At 42.0% G+C, this 21,057-nt stretch overlaps 1 protein-coding gene across 1 annotated transcript; it reads right to left on the bottom strand.

The window, feature by feature from the left end:
- Window positions 1–7,648: 7,648 nt before the first annotated feature.
- Window positions 7,649–19,610, bottom strand: arsj (arylsulfatase family, member J). Its single transcript, XM_046381420.1, has 2 exons — window positions 18,758–19,610; window positions 7,649–10,728 (listed from the first exon to the last, which is right to left on the bottom strand). Exons 1-2 carry the CDS (start codon window positions 19,066–19,068, stop codon window positions 9,330–9,332), a joined length of 1,710 nt encoding a protein of 569 aa, XP_046237376.1. The 5' UTR covers window positions 19,069–19,610; the 3' UTR covers window positions 7,649–9,329.
- Window positions 19,611–21,057: the final 1,447 nt, after the last annotated feature.

The raw sequence follows: 21,057 nt of genomic DNA on the forward strand, positions 1-21,057 counted from the left end.
CATGTATGAGCACGTCTGTGCATCTTGGTAGTATATCACCCCACCCACCCCACCCAACCCCCCGCCTTCAGCCCTCCGCAACTCTCCTGCGGTCTCATATTACTCAGTGTCACTGAATACTCTGTGGAATCAGAACATAGAGATTTATACTGTAACATACATTTCCCCTCACTTAGTGTTGGCGTGAGCTGCTTACGGCATGTGGAGTTCATATAAAGAGATGATCCAAACTTCCCATCTGGTGGTGGGAGAGGCATCAATGTGAAGGCCCAGGAGGCTGGAGGAGAGGGAGCTTTTACTGCTGCAGTAAAACTCTCTTGCACATACTGGAGTTATATAACACAGTTACAGATAGACACATAGTTTGAAATGTTTCTGAAGGCCAATAACAACAGGAATATTGATTATTTTCTTTAAACACAGTGTTTTGTTTCACTCAGGAAGCTTTTAGAGGAACCTGTTCATATCCTTCGCTAGTTGAGGCGCTGCAGGAGGGTTAGAGCCGAACCAAGCTGACCTTTGGGTGAAAGGTGGGATACACTCTGGACATGTTGCCAGTTCATCACTGTAGACAAACTTCCTACTCACATATACACCTACAGACAAGTCGCTAATTAACCCTCATGCCTTTGGACAGTAGGAAGAAGCTAGAGCACCCAGAGGAAACACGCAGATACCAGGAGAACATGCAAGCTCCACTTAGAAGTGACCTGGCTGGCTGGTGGGTTCGAATCCAAAACTTATGTAATATGTAAGAAAAATCAGGAAAATGTTCTTCAGCTTAAAAGTACTCAATGCAGTAAACTATATATGATATAGTGTGATTATTGTGACTCAAGCACCATGCATTAATGTGAAAGTGGTTTTCTACTGTTGGAGTTGGTTGCAGTGGAGCTTATTTTTCCCCATATTTTCTCTATGAATTGACTGATTGTTTAACATAGTAACAAACTTGGTTACAGTGACACAGAACCCAAAATGACACCTTCAGCTTCCAAACCTCAACATTAGCACAAGTGCTTTCAAATCAATTCAATGAATACACTAATATTTTCAACTGTGAAAAGGGAGTTTGGTGTATTTTATAGGACAAAGTGTGCATGCATGTTTGTGTTTGTTTGCTGTGCAGATCTTGTAATTCACACTACAAGGGACCTTTTTTGAGCCCCTGGCCCACTGAAAAGTCTCTGTGTGGCCCTGCAGATTTTTTAAAATGCTCAAGTACCTCAGTTCAGTACTTGAGTAAATGTTAGCTGCTACCACTGGTTTTTAAAGAACAACTTGGACTGAAGCTGCTTATCTCTGTGCTTCATGTTTTATAAGCCACTGCGACCTCTTCCACCCTCTCCGTTACCGTATCATAGTTACAAACAAAATAAATAAATTCAGTTCAATGCAAGCACTGAATATTCTCGCATTCACTGGTGTGGATAAATAAATTAAAATGTTAAGTTCTACAGTAAATAAAATACGTAAATTGCATATCAAAATGTGAATTGTACCTGGACATACACTTATTTTCAGACGCATTAACACAGCTTCCACATTCTTCCAGGGGGGAAAAAAAAAATGGAAAGGTGATCCTGCGGCTGAAGTCATGACATCATGAATTACAGTCCAGTACTGTCCAACCTTCCATTGCCTCTGATTTCCCTCACACACCCCGGCATGTGACAGGTGGAGAGGTTTCAAGTCTCGCAGCTGAAATATAACCGACCCTTTTTTCTCCATTACTGGCAGTAAAGAAGAATGAGAGGGTTTATGGAGGGTTTACAGTGAACAGCTGAGTGCTCTGGCATGACGCCATATGAGAGGAGGAGGCAACTGCTGTTCTCTTCTCCCAGTTGACCTCCTCCCACTTACAGTAAGGTCCTTCTCCTTTTCCTAAATCTGTTTGTTTAATTCGGTTGTCCCCTGCCCTTTTCTATATTTCCCATCTTATCCTCCTCTTTCATTATTCTTGATTCAAAAGTGATTCTCAATTCAACAAGTAGAAAAACAGAAGCACTACTTCAGTTCATGGTGTGCCACCATGCCCTCCTATTCTTAGTCCAATGAAATAAACCCAAACACTGCTTGCAGTTAAGCTAAATGGCCTTGAGAAAATTCACTGTCTAAGGAAAAGTAAAGTAGAGAGAAGGTTTTTAGACGGATGCATATTTTTTATTTGAAAAGGTTAAATGCATCAATTTGGAAACAGGTGGTCTCCTATCATTATTAACTAACTAACTGACTAACGAGACTGCACCGGTTTCAAAAAGAAGCCAGATTGTATGTAAGCTCATAAGAAAATAATACAGCATGATGTTCATTTTGTAAATTCTGGTCCCATTTACAGTAACAGACCATAAAGCAGGGTATGCTTTGGGGCGTGGCTACCTTGTGATTGACAACTTGCATGGTGTGTCCTTGGGTTCTCAGCCAGATCCAGTCAAGACAGAGGAGTAGCAGTGTGTATCCTCCTCAGCCGCAGCATCTCGATAGTTGACTGGTGAGTCCCAGATGGTCAGATATCAAAGCTTTGGGTTGGTGATTCAGTCAGAGCCAGCTTTGTTATTATTCTGACCTCCGAATGAGACTCACCAGCCAACTCTCAGTTTTCACATTCATCTGCCGAAGGAGGCCAGCTTCTCTGCGTTCACCTGAAATCTCAGTTTTACACCCAGTACATGCAAGACTTTGCGGCTTCACACCTATGGAACCAATCATATTCTAAGATGCAAGTCACCCATGGACATTTTAGCAGTGTGTTCAGTAGTTAAAATGAAAAATATTTGCATATTTAATTCCATTTACTTGTGGGAAAAAAAATGCATGTCTTACAAATATCTCCTTTTTACAGCGTCACTCTTCACTCAGCTTTTTTGCCCACACTGTCCTGCACTTCATTAACTTAAATTTTAGATAACCCCTGCATAAATAAACACATAACTGCCATTCAAATACATTGTGAGCATACTGTGTGTTGAACTATGCGTTTGCTTCTTTGTGTGTTTCTGTAAAGTGCATGTAAAAAGCATTACATTTTAAAGTTGATCAATCATGCCATGACATGACCCACAGCTTGAACCAGGCTGAAGAGGAGATGAAGGTCCAGCTGTGGTATATCAGCTCCAACTAGATGTGACACACGGGCCTCCACATCCCCCTCCAGGCATACATGTTGGAGCACGGGGGATGGAGGACAGGATTCTTTTCCTACTTAGCCCTTCCTCTGTTGACCCGGCAGTGAAGATTTTCCTCCAGTTGATGCTGTGAGGCTAAACTCAAGCCTGAGGAAAAACAAGTAATCAGATAAATCAGACAGGTTGTAAACCCCCAAAAGATTATTACCAAACATCCTTCACCATTTTAGGAATTCAACCTTTTGGAAAATATGTAAAGGCAATTTCTTGTGTAAAACAATGATGATGAGCTCAAAACATCCTCATGTCTGTGTGTACAGTACAGAGCTGAATCAGGATGTGGTTAGGCTGAAAACAGGGGAAAACATCTAGCTTGGCTCTGTCCAAAGTTCAGACGTACACCTATCAACACTTGTAATGCTCACTAATTAACATTTTGTGCCTGATTTACTAATTAAATATTGTTTAAGAGAATTTAGAGGATTAAAATATATGAATTTAGCGACTGGCCAAACCACCAACCCAAATTGTCAGTACTTGATGACCTGGGCTAAGAAGCACTGCAGAAAACCATTGTCTGTAAACACAGTTTCCGTACATTTAAAAATGTATTTTAAGGCTCAACCATGCAAAATGAAAGCCATATATCCACAGTATCTAGAAATACCACCAACTTCTCTGGCCCTGAGCTCATCTCAGATGGACTGGAAATGTGGAAAGTCCACATTTAAAAAAAAATTGGAAATCATGGACGTTGTGTCCTTCAGGCCAAAGAGAAAAAAGGATTATCCAGCACAAAGCACAAATAGCAGCACAAAGTTCAAAGCCGCCATCTGTGAAGGTACGGGGCTATGTCTGTGCCCAAGGCATGGGTAACTTGCACATCTGTGAAAGCACCATAAATGCTGAAAGTTGTATGCAAGTTTTTTGGAGCAACATAAGCTGCCATCCAGATGACAGTGTTGCTTTGTAGTAAAAGAGTGTGAGTACCAGACTGATCTCTCTGCAGTCCAGATCTGCCTTCCACTGCAAATGCATGCTGCATGATGAAGCGCAAAATACAACAACGGACAGCCAAGGTTGTTTTTAGCAACTGTAGCAACTTTGGAACTTGTTGCTGGTGTCAAATTAAGTATGAAAGAGTTTACAATTTTGAACATAAAATATTGTGTTTATTCAGTTGTCAGAAAAGATTTGCAAGGATTTGCAAATCATTGCATCCTGCTTTTATTTGGTCTTAAACAGCATCCCAACATTTAGAGGTAAGGTTGCAAACTCTGGTTTACAACCCATCTAGGTAACTTCTACTATATCATAAACTATATCATATGACCCCAGGTGTAACGACCCACAATTATCTTTTAAACTTCTTTCCTACAAGCTTAACATACACACAAAGGGTATATATGAAAGAGGTTCAGAAATACAAACATGATAAATGTGATATCAGAGACAAAAGTTCACTATTTAAAAGTAGTTCTTTCAAAGACAGTCGCTTTTGTGATATAATTGTAAATTAATTATAAATGAGGTTTTTCAGCTAAAAACATCAGCTTGTCATTAAAAGCTGGGGTTCTCAAAAACCTCATTTGGATCACATCATTCATGGGTTAAATCAAAGTAATAAAAGAAACAGGAAGTTTGGACATTTAGCCGAATCCAACTCATTCATCATTCATCCTTCACCCTCATGCTTATTGTATAAACATTAATCAAACAAGGATGTGACTGTGTGTATTTGAATAATCAATATAATTAAAAAAAGATAGGCGCTAAACACTACAATAACAGGCAATTAATGAAAAAAATCCCCCCAATGTTCTCTGTTAAGTCAGTGTGGGAAACTGAGTTGTTTCTGATCTGATTGGTCTTTCATTTTCACAGAAGGGGTCATAATCCTGAGTCATATCACTTCTCATTGTTAGAGAGTTGAGTAGAAGACTAAAATGGTCAAAAAATGTCTCATGTGATGTGTCATTCTCAGAAGAGACCAGTTCAGAGCTGACTAAAAGAAGAGTGAATACTGGATTTAACAACAACTCAAAATAAATGCTAATGTTGCAGCAGCATGCCTACTGGATTTGTAACACGGGGAAGCTGATTAATCGTTAATATGTATGACAAGTGTAACAAGGTAACAGTATTTTAATGTCCACAGTCTTTAGATGGGATAATCTTGTTTGACATGTACTGCTAAAATCAGATTCACAATAAGAATATGATATATAAGTCTGAACTTGAGCAACACATGCAGAGGACTTCCACTGAGTGAAGCAGGGAGCAAGAGAAGAGGAACAAAAAAGAGAAGAGCATGAAAAAAGGCCTGCAAGAATGAAAAAGAGGAAAAGAAAGAAACATTCTCAAGGGAGGGGAAAAGAAAGGGTGAATACAGACAGGTACTCAGGAGGAGCAATGAAAGGAAATGAATTAAATATTACATAGATATTAAGGGTATGTGCAAAACAGTGATAAAAATTGATAAAGTTGGAGTGCTAGACCTCTGTTGAAGGCCAAGAGAAGTTCCAATTGCGCATGGGTGAAATTGTTCATTACAGGAAATCCCCATGTCTGAGAGAGAGGAGAGGGAGAGAGAGACTGGAAGTCAAGCTAATTCCTTATTTTGTCTTTCACACACAAACTCTACTCATGGGTTTCAATAAATGTCAAAGCTGCTCTAACTCATGTAGGTGGATCTGCAGTTAGAGCAGGAACAATTTACTGTACTGCACTGTGCTGTGCATATGTGAACTTTTAGGCTTCCTGTAGGAAAAAAGGATGCATCAGCTTTATCATTATCATTTTGACACATTATGTGTAGGCTTTTAAGGCCACTCCCTTCCTATGAATGTGTGATCAGTGTGTGATGGTCCAAGTGCATGCACTGTTAGCATGAAATGTAATTTGGCATTTTAGGTGACTTTCACGATTCTTTTGGACAACAGCTGCTTGGTATTTGTCCTATTTTTATCATTTGACTTTGGGAAACACACTTTAGAGGCCAACTGAGTCATAGTGTTTCTCATGTAGCTCTTGGCAGCGAGGTGGTTCGCTCTTTCCAGTCAGCTACGCATAATTCAGGCCAATTTGCACCTTGAACATATAAGAACCTAAAGCAGAGGTTTTGCATGATGCCACAGCTGAAAGTTACACTTACCACTGTACTTCACTTTGATCAAAGTTTTAATGCGCCACCATCTATCAGGTTTATTTTTTCATATCACTCCCAGTGAGCACAAATAGGCACATTTAATGTGAAGCGGCAGGATGAGGGAGCTTGACGGATTGCCTTACTTAGCTCAGTTACAGGGAAAAAATACCATAGCATTTTTCCATAATAAGTATGCTAATACCCATAGCTGGAAGAAAATGTGAATTCCCAGAGAATCCAAGGTTTAACTGTTCACATGGCCCAAGGGAGAGGAAATTAAGCATGACACAGTGAAATAAGACTCTGATCTTCTGTAGATCTCAGCTCTATCTCATAATATAGAGGGGACACCCCTTCTATTTTATGGTCAGGAGTATAGCTAAGCTCAGCCAGGTAAATTCTGATCCCCATGGGTACAATCTGGATGGTAGACACAAATCAGTGTGAAAGAACTGAGGGAAACCGGCACGATTAACCCAAATAGACCTCATCTGCTTTGGATTTACAGTGGTTAAGGATCAAAAGAGCCATCTTCATATCACCATAAGCTGTTAACACGAATACCACTGTGAAAGTTGAGTCAGTGCCTGAACAGGCTGAGGTCATAGCTTGGCTCTAAGTACAGTGGAATATGTTGTGAAGGTGTTTTTTTTCCCCCCAAGTTGATCCTGAAAATCATTATAATGAGAAACTATACAAAAAATTATATCTCAAAATAACAAGATAGTATCTCAAAATAATGAGAAACTTTCTTGAACTTTCTTTATTTTATTTTGAGATACTTACTAGATAATTATTTCAAAGAGTATCTCATTAGTTCATCATACTAAGTCATTGTTTCCACAATATTACTCATCACAATGACTTACAGAATCTTTTTATTCCATCACACTGCTAATGGGCTTCCATTAGTTTCATTAAAAAAGCTAATTAGCTTGTGAAGTATACCAAACCATCTACAAGAAAACTCATGAACAGCCCCATTCAGTCATCAGCATTTTGAGCCTGGGAGTTTGGGGGCTGTTTACATTGGTACCAGGCAACGGACGCGTGAAAAATACAATTTTACAGTAAGTTCCGTTCACTCCATGTGAACAGCTTAGTTTCTCATTCTTCCTCGATCACATCTTCTTGTACTGTATATGATGAATGATGCGGCAGACTGTAAGAAGGCAAGTTGGCAAATTCTCTATCACCAGTCAGATCCCACTTTACTGTATTTTCCATGAATAAATGTACCGTGTCAGGTTAAAAATATGAAAGATGTTAAAACTTTCCAGTTACAAGAGTACTTATTTTCATCAGAATAAGCTACATTTTGGTGGTAATAAATTGTGAACCTGACAGATCTTGAAAAATTGGAGGAGACAAAGAGTTAAGAGTCTGGGGTTTTATTTTGTTAGTTTGTCTTACATTCAGGTTGGCTCGGTGCCAGACCAGACATCATCTAAAAGAGGTAACAAAATCTATTATTCTAAAGTTCAGACAGACTGCTTTTAAAACCAACAGGCATCAACTCATACATCTCATAAATCCTACATCTGTTTCCACGTGTCGCTGTAATGAACAACATAATAGAGCCATGTCTTATTTTAATTCTCTGTCACCAAAATTTATGACAACTGTCTCGGAAGATTTATTTTCTACTCTACAAAACAATCCAAAGGTGACAACAGTTCAAGCATGCAACACAATCTAGAAAAATAAACATTCTTTAAATGCCTCTACTATTAACATGAGGTCTCATCTGTGTCTGGGCTTGACAGTAGTGTTTGAACAAGTAGATTTTTTTTTCTTATTTTCTTGAAGCATTTCAAAGCTCCACCCACATTGTTTTTCATACAGTATATACTGAGTCAAGTTAAAACTAACAGGGGCCGTTTCAGAAAGTAGGTTTAATGAAAACTCTGAGGAAGTTAAGCCTGAAATGAGGGAAACTCTGGGTCAACTGTTTCAGCAAGAAAGGTAACTCAAACCCGAGACAAAGGGGTAACTCAAGCTGATTTCAGAAAGAGAGTTAACTTGTACTCTGAGTAAGGTACCATGGTAACGTAGTCTGTGAACATAACCTGGTCAGGAGCAGATTTCTGTAAGTGTACCCCAAGTTTCTGTCTGTCTCCTCATCTTTACAGAGCCGAACTGCTGCTTCATTTCCTCATTCGGACACACGCATTTTTGTGGAGAACGACAAAGTATTTCACTATTAAAATGACATGTTCATTTATTGAGGATCCTATAAGGTGAGGAGGCTGATCTAGTTCGTAGGGAGTTGCTTTCACGCCAGAAGAGAATTCTGAGGCCCAGACTGGATTGTTTGTCTCGGTTGGATGGATATTTAGTGGAGTGGTACCATTTTTCTTTTGAAGCTGATATATTCATAATCTCATCCTTCCTGTTATGTATATATATGTATGTTATATATATATATACATATATATATGTGTGCTCATCTTAGTCGGCTGCCTAAATGGGGCCATGTTGTTCTACAGACAAAAAATAGGGGGCCCCCTTTTTCTTACGGGCTATTTCCATGGAGAATCATAGAATCAGGGCTCCATTCATGATGGCTTTTTATAGTTGTGGTGCATGCGCTTAACTCACAGTCAACCAACCCAGAGTTTTGGTCATGGTTTAACTCAGAGTTTGCTGAACCTCCTTCTTGAGACGGGCCCCAGGAGTTACCGTGCATTTATTTTGTACTCTTAAGTTGTTTTCCAAGTTGTTTTTAAACTTCTGAAGCCAGAAGTGACAAATGGAAAGCCACCGGAAGTCAGAATTCCAGCTCATCAACCTGATCGGCCTCAGAGGACACCAAGTTGACAAACCAAGAAGGCTGGCTGTTGCTACAACAATAGCTGAATAACATTACAAAGGAGCTGTCTTGTGTTGTGGCAAACAGAATGCATCCAACTCGTTTTTAAATGGATGTGATGTCACTCCCGAATCCGGAGTTATGACTTACGAGTACAAATGGAACGCAGCATTACAACATTTGCAGAGGATCCTGAAACAGGAAGTGTCAATCCCTGAGAAAAGTCTTTTACAAATAGTGTAGGTTACTCTTCTACCTTCCTTTTCAACTTTCTGTTCTTCGATTTCTTTTTCCACCTTCTTTTTCCAAGATGGTTGCTCAGCAAGTTATTGAAGCTTTCATCTACTTGTTGCTCCGCCTTCTCGTCTTTGTACCAGGGTCCCCACACGCCCCCGTTGTACTGAGGGTTAGAGCGTAGGTCTTTAGCTGGGTAGCGTACTGGCACAGCAGTCTTGTTGTACTGTGCCAGCCGCATTAGCATCTTCTTCACTATGTGAGGGTAGTGCTGAGACAAGTCCACTCTCTCATAAGGGTCAGCTGTGATGTTGAACAGCCAGATTGACTTACCCCGGTCCCAACGGACATGCTCATTATGCCAGCGATTGATAATCTGCTGGTTGGAGAAGGTCTGTGGTGGAACCCAATCACTGTAGCCGGGAACACCTGTCAGGAGCTTCCAGTGGCCCACGCGGAGTGCAGCCTGGATGGCTGTGTTCCATAGGCCATACCCAGCCTTCCATGAACCATTCTTGGCTTTGATGTAGATTGGGTCAATGTTATGAAGAATGTCCTGGCGAGGAGATGGGCGGCCTTCACTAATTGCCTCCCAAACATCATACCCATCCAGATTTAGATCTTCATCTAAAGTCCCTTCCCCCAGGGTCACCAGTGTGGGGAACCAGTCAGTGATGTGGACCAAAGATAGACATTTTGTCCCTTTGTTTAACAACAAGGGACTGTGAACAAAGCCCACTGCCCTAATCCCGCCTTCCCAGTAGGTGGCTTTACTCCCCCTCAAGGGCCAGTTGCTTCCACCTGCTAAAGGCTGGCCACCGTTATCTGAGGAGTACACTATAACTGTGTTATCATAATAACCGTAGCGTTTTAGTGCTAACGTGAGGTTGTGGATAGCTTCATCAAGGCAAGACACCATGGCAGCATACTTGCGACGATGCACGTTTGGAATGCTCTTGTAGCGCTCAAGGTAGCGGGCAGGAACCTGAAGCGGGGAATGAACTGCCTGATAGGCTAAGTAGAGAAATAAGGGTTGTCTGCGAGGATTGTGATTGGCTAAAATGTTGATAGCCTTTCGAGTAAACATCACAGTAGAGTACAATCCACGGTCCTGTTCCCAGGCTGCCTCTTCCCCTTCATACAAATCATAGCCACACATACCAGGCCCTTCACATTTGTAGTGACTGTAGTAATCCCCACTGCCTAGCAGAGAGCCAAAGAAAGTGTCAAACCCACGCTGGGTGGGCAGGCAGCCACGCTTGTAGAAGCCTAGGTGCCACTTGCCCACCATGTGAGTGGCGTATCCCGCTTCTTTGAGCTTCAGGGGCAGGGTGACATTTTCCAGGGGCAAGCAGTTGGGCTGGGTAGCTCGGATGATGGAGTGCTGAAGGCCTGTGTGGATCTGATACCTGACAAAATAAAAACAGATTACATCCTATCAGAAATAGTAACATATTAGAAGAAATATTTCTCTGAAAAAAAATGTAATTCTCAAATAAAATTCTTTGCTTGAAACATTTATGCTACTCAAAACAGAAAAAGGACCATAGCTATTGCACCATAAATAACTTGCTGCAACAGACTGAAGTACAAAGCCATTATGTTTCAGTCTGCCATAACATTACAGCTATGGGTATTTGAAAGAATTTGAAGGAAAAGACAATTTGAAGGAAACAGAGTGTCTAGTCACAGAATCTTTGTATTGGAATTGGCACACTGGTACATTATTCAGTAAAATCTTAATGACAGTGGACCAAGTCCAAAGCAAACACATTTGAGCTGACAGCAGAGTGCTTATAGGTTGACAAGCCAAGAGCAGGGTAATGTTCATCTGACATTTAACACTGCAGTTAAAGGAGGTGGATGAAGACTGGTAGTTTGACAAGGGAGGCCCTGAGGCTAGGTTGATAGGGTTGTGACCTGAAGCCATATTGGCGGCAAGCTAACACAGCACCATTGATGAATAAAAGACAGATACTTGGGATTGAGGAATTCTAATATAAAGTAATTTTTCTGACACCTTTCACAGCAAATGTAAACTCTTAAATGTTTTTGACAGAGAAGGAAATTTTATGTCAATCCAAAATTATATGCCAAAATCATTACCAACTCTAAACAAACTTTCTCTTTTGCTCCATCTATCAGAGTTTCAGGGCTACCATTCCGATACCACCATATTATCAAAGACTCAACAAATGCAAACACTAACACATGACCAGATTCAGAAGCAGTTTCCAAAGTGATGTAAAGGCTTCCTTGATAAGCAAATGAAAGACAATACTGTTTAAACTACAGGGAAACTTGGAAAGAGCATACCTCCTCCAAGGTCAATAGTCCTCTCTCTTGTGATATACAAATCTGAAAGTGAATCCGCTATACGTCTGCATTAGTATTGTGATGTGCAAATCTACAGTCTACAAACAGTCCTTCAAGCGAAGAGTAAATTATGAAAAAGTCCATATACAGAGGATACAGATATTAGCTGTAGCTAGGTAGCTATTAATGCACCGACTGTGTGTGTGGAGTAGGTCTGTTTGTGCCACAGCTCACCCCTTACCACCTCTGCTAAGCTATTTCCTGGGGGAGACCCTGACCACTGCCTCCCCCCACCTCCCATGACCAGTGAGTTTCAAATATGAATTCCAGGCCCTTCAAAATGTTTAACTCTGCACAACAGAGAATTTGATACATCTATTCACTGTAAGTCTTTGAGGTCAGGTCAGTGAATTCAAAATGAAATCTCACTGGACCTGGTGGGAGTCAACAGACCATCTCAGTTTCATATGGCGATAGCAAGAGTTTCATGTCACTTGGTGGTCTATGCAGGGGAACTTCTAAAACCCAACTACAAACATGCACTCTGGAGGATAGAGGAGGCATTGTTGGTCTGTCATTAGGCGATGAGATCTGAAAGCAATGAGCAAAGAAAGGGATGGCAATGAAGTGAAGAATTAAAGGCACGAGTGTTTGTGGGTAAGACAATAATGTCAACAAGAAAATCAATCTCCATGTGTATTTGTTCCATTAATTCAAGGATCATTTTTCCACTGCTGCCATTAACTCCATTTATTTTTATTTGTTTTTTGCATCAATGCCAAGACAGCAGTGGAACTGAGAGAAAAATGCTGTGTATAGAACTTTAAATGAACAGTGGATGAAACCAGAAAGTAAAAACAAAGGACAAGTGTGGTGACCACATACATGTGCAAATTTATTGAGACATGTATGCATGTGTCTGTTTAAGATTCAACATCTTGAGAGCCTCAACCCTTGCTTTTGTAAATCCTGGGGGTTTTGGTAGTGTTCACATACCAAAAGGTTACAGCCATGTCACGAGAATGTCGTGCAAAGTGCAGCCTGTGATCCCTCCACAAATCAATCAAACCTGCCTGAGGTCCTGTCAAAGAACATTACAAGGTGGAAGACTTTCAAAGTACGGTACCCTTGTGTTGTTTCTCTTCAACATACAAAGTGGTTCAAAGGGAACCTGGTCTCGACTTTGAAGGTTTTAGGGCACCCGAAAGACAGTTCTAGGTCTTTAGTATTTATGAGGCCATAAATTACTGACTGCAGTAACTACTACCCTCTGGAGATACCCCTTTCTCTCCTTCCCTACAGTTCCTTCACATGTCCAATGTGAGTGACTTATTGGTTCTTTTAAAACCAAATAGTACATGAATAGACAGCCACAGCACAGGAGGCAAAGCTCTAGGGTCAGGCATGTCTCCATCCTTTATGCAGCATGGATTCAAGCCACATACAGGCAGAGAAAACTTCTAGCAGACCCAGTTCCATATCTTATCAGAGCAAAGGGTGGTGTTGCATTCCTCAAGTAAAAACTAGGGTTATGGTCCTGAATGGTGCTATAATCATGCTATCTTTCTTATGTATTTATATTACACGAGGCCAGCAAATCACACACCATTAAATTCAAATCACCAATCACTGGCAATCACTCAAGTCCCTCAAGAGAAGTGCATCAGCAGCTAATCCAGCCAGTGAGGTTGTGGCAGTTCCCAAGCAGCCCTGCTGTCCAGGCTGGGGCCTTATCTTGTATTCCTGATGCACATCCTCCTCACATGTGGTTCAAATAAGCAGCCTTAACTCTGTGCTTTGCATTTAATCAAAGTCAGCCCTAGACTAGTTCAACTTACTGAGCTCTTCCTTTTGACAGGGTCTTTATTTACTTTCTTGCTATCTTTGAAATTTCCCTTGAGTTGTGCTCCCTTGTTGGCATTAAGTTCTCTATTTTACATTTAATAACGGCCCTGTGTTTTCAAGACTTTTATTTCAGCGAATCCAAAACTTTCTAGGTGTGGAGGTGAGAAAGGGATGTGAAAGAGTGACAGATCACTGAAACAACAAGAAAAGGGCGACTGAAAGGCTAAGGCAAGGTTGAAATAAGTGTGGACAGATTGGAACTGTGTGAATAAGTAGGATATGGAGTTGGAGAGGGTGAAGAGCACAGTGTAAAAGATATGCTTCGAGCAAATGAACAACCCCATGGTCTTTTTGGTTGAGACCACTCGGATCTAGTGGATTATAATACAGACCACAGTGTTCAAAGAAGACAAAGAAGCTTATGTTATATTTGTCTGAGCTCTGCTCCTTACTGACCAGGGATGCCAGAGCACATTCCTCATCTTTTGTTTGTTGATGGATGGTAGTATATTCAGCGATGTAGGAGACTGACAGTGAAATTTAATGTCATTTAAAATCAGGTTTTTCTTTGCTAGAGAAGAGTAATATCTGTTTAAAAACCTGTGGTCAATGTGGCCTGGATGGGGATGATTAAAAAGACAAGACCATCTTTAACGGAGACCCATGTCTGAAATGAAAAATGGAATGGAATTGCTGGTATCTACTGCAATCTTACCTGCAGTGTAACTGACTAAGACTCAAGAAAGTTCAAAAGGCCCAAAGAGATTCAGCTACTGATACAAAGGCTGAAAGATGTGTTTATCATATATGGAACATGCCCACAAGTCCACATGAAGGATTTATCAAGTCAACATGACTCTCAGGCTCCAGAACATTCATATCTGACACTCCAAATGTTTACTGAACTACAAACAATCCAGAACAAGGGGGTAGGTTCCAGAAATATTGGTTCTCCACATTATGTACACTTTCCTCAAAAAAAAAATTAACATTTTTCAGTTTTAGGCGCTCCTCGGTGGAGCAACATTTGCTTTGACCTTAGGCAATCCACCTATCATGATCAGTAAAGATCAATTTGAGGCCAGTGGGGTTGAAGAGCATAACACTGTGCTTGCAGCACTGATTTAAGCCTCTAATCTAATCAATGCAGCTTAAAGAAAGCCAGAGAGGTAGGTATTTTTCTGATGCTGCAATTTCCCCGGGGAGTGAACAGTATAGAAATCTTTTTCAAGCTCCTATTATCGCAATGCTTTGCTGTGGTTCCAACAGCAGCTGCACACAACTGCTATTATATCTCCACTCTCTTAGTTTTGGTATCCTTGTCAATTTACAAAGGTCACGTCTTAAAGGTTTTACACATGACATCCACTGTACTGAGTTGTTACACTGGAGTACCAGCATCTCAGAACAAAAGATGTGGGCGAGAAGCAGGAATTATAATGCTCCACCAGACTCCACTGGCAAAAACATTAAAATATTTACACATACACACACACACACATATATATACAGAGTCAGCCAAAATAATGTATACACCCATCAGGAAAAGAAAAACATAAATATTTCATTTGTATAAGTACTTCTATACATATCTCTTTCGAAGTTTGATCAAATTATGATAACACTGTGTACTGTTGTACGATGTTTTCCCAACAGATGGTATTACCCTTTTTCCTGGTGTGTGTATTCATTATTTTGGCTGACTCTGTATATATATATATATATATATATATATATGAAACACAAGTGAATCTACACCTACATTTCCAAATGGATGTTAGCATGGATGTTTGTTCCAGTCAGAGAATGGAGGGAGATTTTTTTTTCTTCCTGAGCACTGGAACGAGGAGGTGCTGCACTTTTCTCATTATTTTCTTGGACACCTGCCAAAAAACAGCAATGCACAGCAAGCCTCCACCTTTTAAGCCAGGGAGTGAAACAGATGGTGGAGGCAGTGGAGGAGAAACCCTGCATTTTGTTAAGGTTCCCTTTGAATTTCATTTTATCTCACACCCGCTCACTCTGTTGCACGCAAAATAAATGTCCATTAAAGTAAATAAACTGGTTGCAGGTGAGGATCGGTGCTAGTGAGCGTTGAGGTCTAAAATTCTGTGACCCTTTCAAGCAAAAAATAATAACGTGCATGAATTTAGTACTCACGACCTTCTATGAGCAGTCGGATTTTCAATCTGACATGATGTTAGAAATGATGATGATATGAGGAGATCAGGCAGGTGGCAAAACCAGTCGTGATGACAACCAGACGACCTCTTCTCCTATTTCCTCAAAGGTTTCTTGGCCAGTTGTCTAGTCTTTTAACAAACTCATTTCATATTCACTTTAACCTTACAGTAGCTTACATCATTGACACATGTTAACAGTAGATAGTAGCATGTTCAACTACATTCACCGTAACACTTGCTAACATTGCTAACAACACAATTCGGCATAATTTCACACTGTACCTTACCTTAAGTTATTTACCTTCTCCAAACCCTAATAAGGCCTTTTCTGTTGGTAAACTCAGCATCCACTGTGGTCAAAAAAGGTCAAATTCTTTCACAACTCTGACAGCAATTACACAGTGTCTCTGTTCAGCATCTCTCGTCTCATTAAATCATAAATATGACCTACATCTGCAGGTTATCCTTACAGCCCGCCCTCTCTTTTGTGCATGCACCGCCCCTAAGCAGCTGCAGAACAGCAGCTCTCGCTCATTTTTTTCTCTTTTTAGTAGTTGTTAGTTAAATCATTTAACTCATTCTTCAGTGTATTATTATGAAAACAACGGTTGCAATACAAGAGACCAAAATTGCCGGGTTTGCTCTGAACTTTCTTCAACTTTTAAACTTTCTGTGTCCGGACATCCCCGTGAACAGCCATGGCCCCTATTGTTTACTCTAGGGATCAGCTGTTAGTGCTCCGTAACACAGTGGTGCTGCCCCACGAGAAACTCGAGGTCCCCCAGGAGCTGATGAGGAGAAGATGGGGCACTCATGCTGGAGTCCAATGTCGTGCTAGGAAAAGACGGTACAGATCTGATCTCCCGTCCATCACTATGGGAAATATGAGATCTCTTCTCAATAAGATGGACAAGTTAACGGTGCTGACCCAGCACCAGAGGGAGTATTGAGAGTGCAGCATCATGCTGTTTACGGAGACATGGCTGAACTCACTGACTCCAGATTCACGTTTCACTGGGTGGATTTAATCTACAGTGGGCCAACAGGACACAGGAGAGCGGTAAGAAGAAAGGAGGAGGGCCGGCTGTGTTTGTGAATGACAGATGGTGTAAGTCTGGACACATCACTGTTAAAGAACAACTCTGCTGCAAGGACATTGAACTGTTAGCTGCTAGCATGAGGCCGTATTATCTGCCATCAGTGACATGGCGTGTGATGTCCTGCACTCAACTGTGAGCAAGCTGCAGACACAACACCCACAAGCCCTCTTCCTCATCTCTGGGGACTTTCATAATGCCTCTCCTTCCTCCACTCAATTCACCCAGTACATCACCTGCCACACCAGAGACAAAAACATTGGACCTACTTTATGCCAACACCGAGGAGGCATATAATTCAACACCCCTCCTGCCCCTGGGGAGATCAGACCACAACCTGGTTCCTCTCCTCCCTGTGTATCAACCCCTCATGCACAGGCAACCAGTTGTGACCCGCACAGTGAGAAGATGGTCTGAGGAGACTGAACAGGCTCTGAGGGACTGTTTTGAATCAACTGTGTGGGAGGAACGTTGTAATCCTCATGGGGAGGACAATGACTCACTGCATCATGGATTATATCAATTTCTGCGTGGAGAACACTGTACCCACCAGGACTGTATGGTGTTTCTCCAACAATAAATCTTTGATCAATCCGGACATAAAGGCCCTTCTTGAGCAGACAAAGAGGGTCTTGAAACAAGGAGAAGCTAAAGACTGTGCAGAAGGAGCTGAGGTGGAAGATCAGAGAGGCTGGTTCTCGTCTCCGCCATTTGGTGGGACCACCCATAGACCCGCTGCGTCTATCAGCCTGGCATTGGGGTGGATGACGCCATCATCTTCCTCCTACACAGAGCTCTCTCACACCTCGAAAAGCCTGGAAGCACTGTGAGGATCACATCCTTTGACCTCTTCAGTGCTTTCAACACCATTCATCCTCTGCTTCTGAGGGACAAGCTGGAGCTCTCAGACATGGATCATCATCTCACATCCTGGATTATGGATTACCTCACCAACCACCCACGGTATGTAAGGACCAAGGACTGTGTCTCAGACATGGTGGTGCTGCAGCACATGGGCTCCACAGGGAACAGTCTGTGGCTTTGACATTGCTGTGTCATCAGCTATTTTCTTTGGACTGGCCTGCTGGAGCAGCAGCATCTCAGCCGCTGACAGGAAGAGACTCGATAAACTGATCAAGAAGGCCGGCTCTGTCCTGGGTTGCCCCCTTGACTCAGTGCAGGTGGTGGGAGAGAGGAGGATGATTGCAAAGCTATTATCACGTATGGACAATCATCATCTCTCCATCATGTCCCGAGTCTGTCCCGGGGTCTGCTCCCAGATGGACATGCCCAAAACACAATGTGAAGGAGCAGCGGCTTTGCTAAGAGCCCCTCCCCATGTCTGAGCTCCTCACCCTATCTTTAAGGCTGAGCCCAGCCACCCTACGGAGGAAACTCATCTCGGCAACTCCGCGATCTTGTTCTTTCAGTTACCCACAGCTCGTGACAATCTGTACCTGCTTATCCTTCCCTTGTTTGACAGCTTCAAAGCTCATATTTTGCAAGATGTTATATAATCATCTCATCACTGATTATCTGCTATGGTTCTAGATACAAAATGCATGGGGGTGAACCTGGGTCTTGTCTTGTTTGCATCCGGCTGATGACTTCATGCTCCTGACAGTGATTTGTACATTATGTTCTTTGTTCAGAGTTTCAGAATGTCATAAAAGTAGCTTTGCACTTGCATGACATAACTTCTGAGTCACACCATCAGTGTCATCAGCAGAGAGCTGAACAAACCATGTAGCAACTGTCTCACATGACACTAAATAACATCAGTAAGATCAGATAATTCTAGCGAACACGTTGGTATTTGGTACAATCACTGATGACACGTTAACTTGCAGAGTAGCCTACAGGTTCAGCTTTTCTTTTCAAAGATCCAACGACAGATACATGGCAGACTGCCTGGATTCCATTTGTAAAATGTTTTTCCAGTAAACTCCATACAACTCCATGAAGTGTTGAAGAACCAGATTTAAGGCGCACTGTACCTGCCGGTCATGAGCTGGCTTCTGGACGGGCTGCAGAGCGGTTGCACGTAATAATTTTCCAGTTTGACTCCCTGCGCTGCCAGTCGGTCAAGAGTCGGGGTTTTGATCTCTGAGCCGTGGTACCCGACATCCCGGAAGCCTTGGTCATCCACCAGGATAAAGACGATGTGTGGTTGAGAGCTTGTCTTATCAAACTCGTTCCGTCGGTTGCGTAGCTCGGCATTCCAGTTTTCCCACGACAACTGAACGCTCCACGTCTGAGAAATGATGAAGCTGAGGAATAAACTCACCGGGACCCACAGAATCAACATGTTTCAGGTCGATTCAGAGATCCAGGCGCGGTTACTTTGGTTCGGTGGAACGGTGTGTGTGTGCGGACGGTAACGCGCTGCACATGTTCAGGGGGAACATTGTGCTCAGTTCTTTACTTCATATCGGAGCTGAAAGCCTAACATTGTCGGTGAATCCACGTGGAAACCAAATACATCTCCTGACCAGCTGGTGTTTGACTTTTACAACGCACCCTGAAGGTTGCAAAGCTGCACAAGTATAAAAACTATAGCGTATGTTCACAAAACCACACGATTTTTTTCTCCGCATACAACTCGTTCCCGGGACTGTATAGAGTTTGTCAAATGACACGCAGAACACCCGAAGCACTGACGAACAGTGAAGCAGTCGGTATAGTGAGTTCACAGCAAATGTCCTCCATCCTGTCAGACAGCTGCCCCTCCGAGCTGAGAGTCCACTGAGGACTGAAGACAAACAGTGGATGTCTTTAAGAGGAGGCCAGCCCGTGTGTACGTCCTGTGAAGATTTCAGCGCTATGAAATGATGCATTCAGGAACACCTCGAAAACATTTCCTTCACGGTTTAATTGCACGTCACGGTGCACACAGCTGTCACGTTGGCATTATCATTTCTGCAAGCCAGGAAATGTTGAAACGTTATGTTTCTCTGCCTTTCAATTTTCAGTTTTGAATTGTGACAAACGATGTGCTTAATCTTGTTAGTAAGGTGGCTGAGAGAGCTGACTGCACTGCACAGTTAAAACACATTCAAACAGAGAACACACAACACAAGCAGATTAAGGATTATGGCCTTGTGGTTGTATGGCCTCCACACACCAGTAAAGTTACATCCATGTCTGTCTAGAATCATCACAGAGCTTCATCACATGTTGCAATAACAATCACCTGAAGCACAAAATCAGATTAACCAGACAGAATATCCCAACAGTCGCTAAAATGTAACGGTTGATCTCGTATGAATGCAAAATAATACATCATTTGTTTTGTTTTGTCACATTTCTAGCAGGGGTGATTCTAGGATCAGACCTTTAGGGAGGCTAAGCACCCATGCATGTAAATTTCTGTTGTGATTTCTTTTTTCCTTCACTCTGACCACTTTCTCACCTACTTCTTCCTCCCCCCCCCCCCCCCCCTCCCTCTCTCATATATATTCATTTACACATATTCATATGTGTAAATGACATATTCATTCATTCATTTTCTTTACCTCGTATCCATCAGGGTTGCTGGTGGGCGGAGCCTATCCCAGCTGACTACAGGCTAGAGGCAAGAAGCAGGGTACACCCAGGCTCACAATCACACCTAGGGGCAATGTAGAGTTGCCAATTAACCTAATGTTCATGTCTTTAGGATTGTGGGAGGAAGCCGGAGAACCTGGAGAAAACCCACGTAGGCACAGGGAGAACATGCAAACTCCACACAGAAGGGCCCAGACCGGGAGTCGAACCTGGAACCCTGTTTCAACTGTATCAGATTTTTTGTCTTCCTGTCACTACTGTCAACCCCTGTGTATGAATAAAAAAAGTAGTTTGTTTGCAAAAGTTAAATTTAGACTAATGTTTATCATGAACAGGCTTGAGGTGTATAAAACAGGCTCCCTACCTGGTGCTGCTCTATAACTGCCCATGTCTAGGACTGCTATATAAAGAGGCTGGCTGTGAACAAGTGAAGGGGGCAGGGGGCAGGAGGTGTTTGGGGGGCCTTGACAGTGCGCCTGTGAAAGACCCTCACATGCTATTTCTCCAGGTTATGGAAATGGCTGCATGTACAACACACATGTACAGGCACACTCAGCAACCAAGTGGTAAATCTGCTGGCAGAAAATAAAGTTGACAGATTAGAGTGTCCAGAGCAAATATCATGCAGAAGAATGTCTCCAGCATGTCTACATGTGTTACCTGAATAGATTTCTAAATATTGCACTGCACTTTGGGATGAAATGTATTGAATGTATACATGTATTCCTCAGGTTCTCCCTAAGGAGATGTG

Source organism: Scatophagus argus, chromosome 23 (genome assembly GCF_020382885.2).
Source record: "Scatophagus argus isolate fScaArg1 chromosome 23, fScaArg1.pri, whole genome shotgun sequence".
Lineage (NCBI taxonomy): Eukaryota > Metazoa > Chordata > Actinopteri > Scatophagidae > Scatophagus > Scatophagus argus.

What these genes read in the sequence shown, in the direction of transcription:
- arsj (XM_046381420.1), bottom strand. Translation starts at nt 19,068, where the DNA reads ATGTTGATTCTGTGGGTCCCGGTGAGTTTATTCCTCAGCTTCATCATT. An exon ending in AGCCAGCTCATGACCGGCAG is followed by an intron (nt 10,729 to 18,757) that starts GTACAGTGCGCC and finishes TTATTTTGTCAG; the next exon opens with GTATCAGATCCACACAGGCC.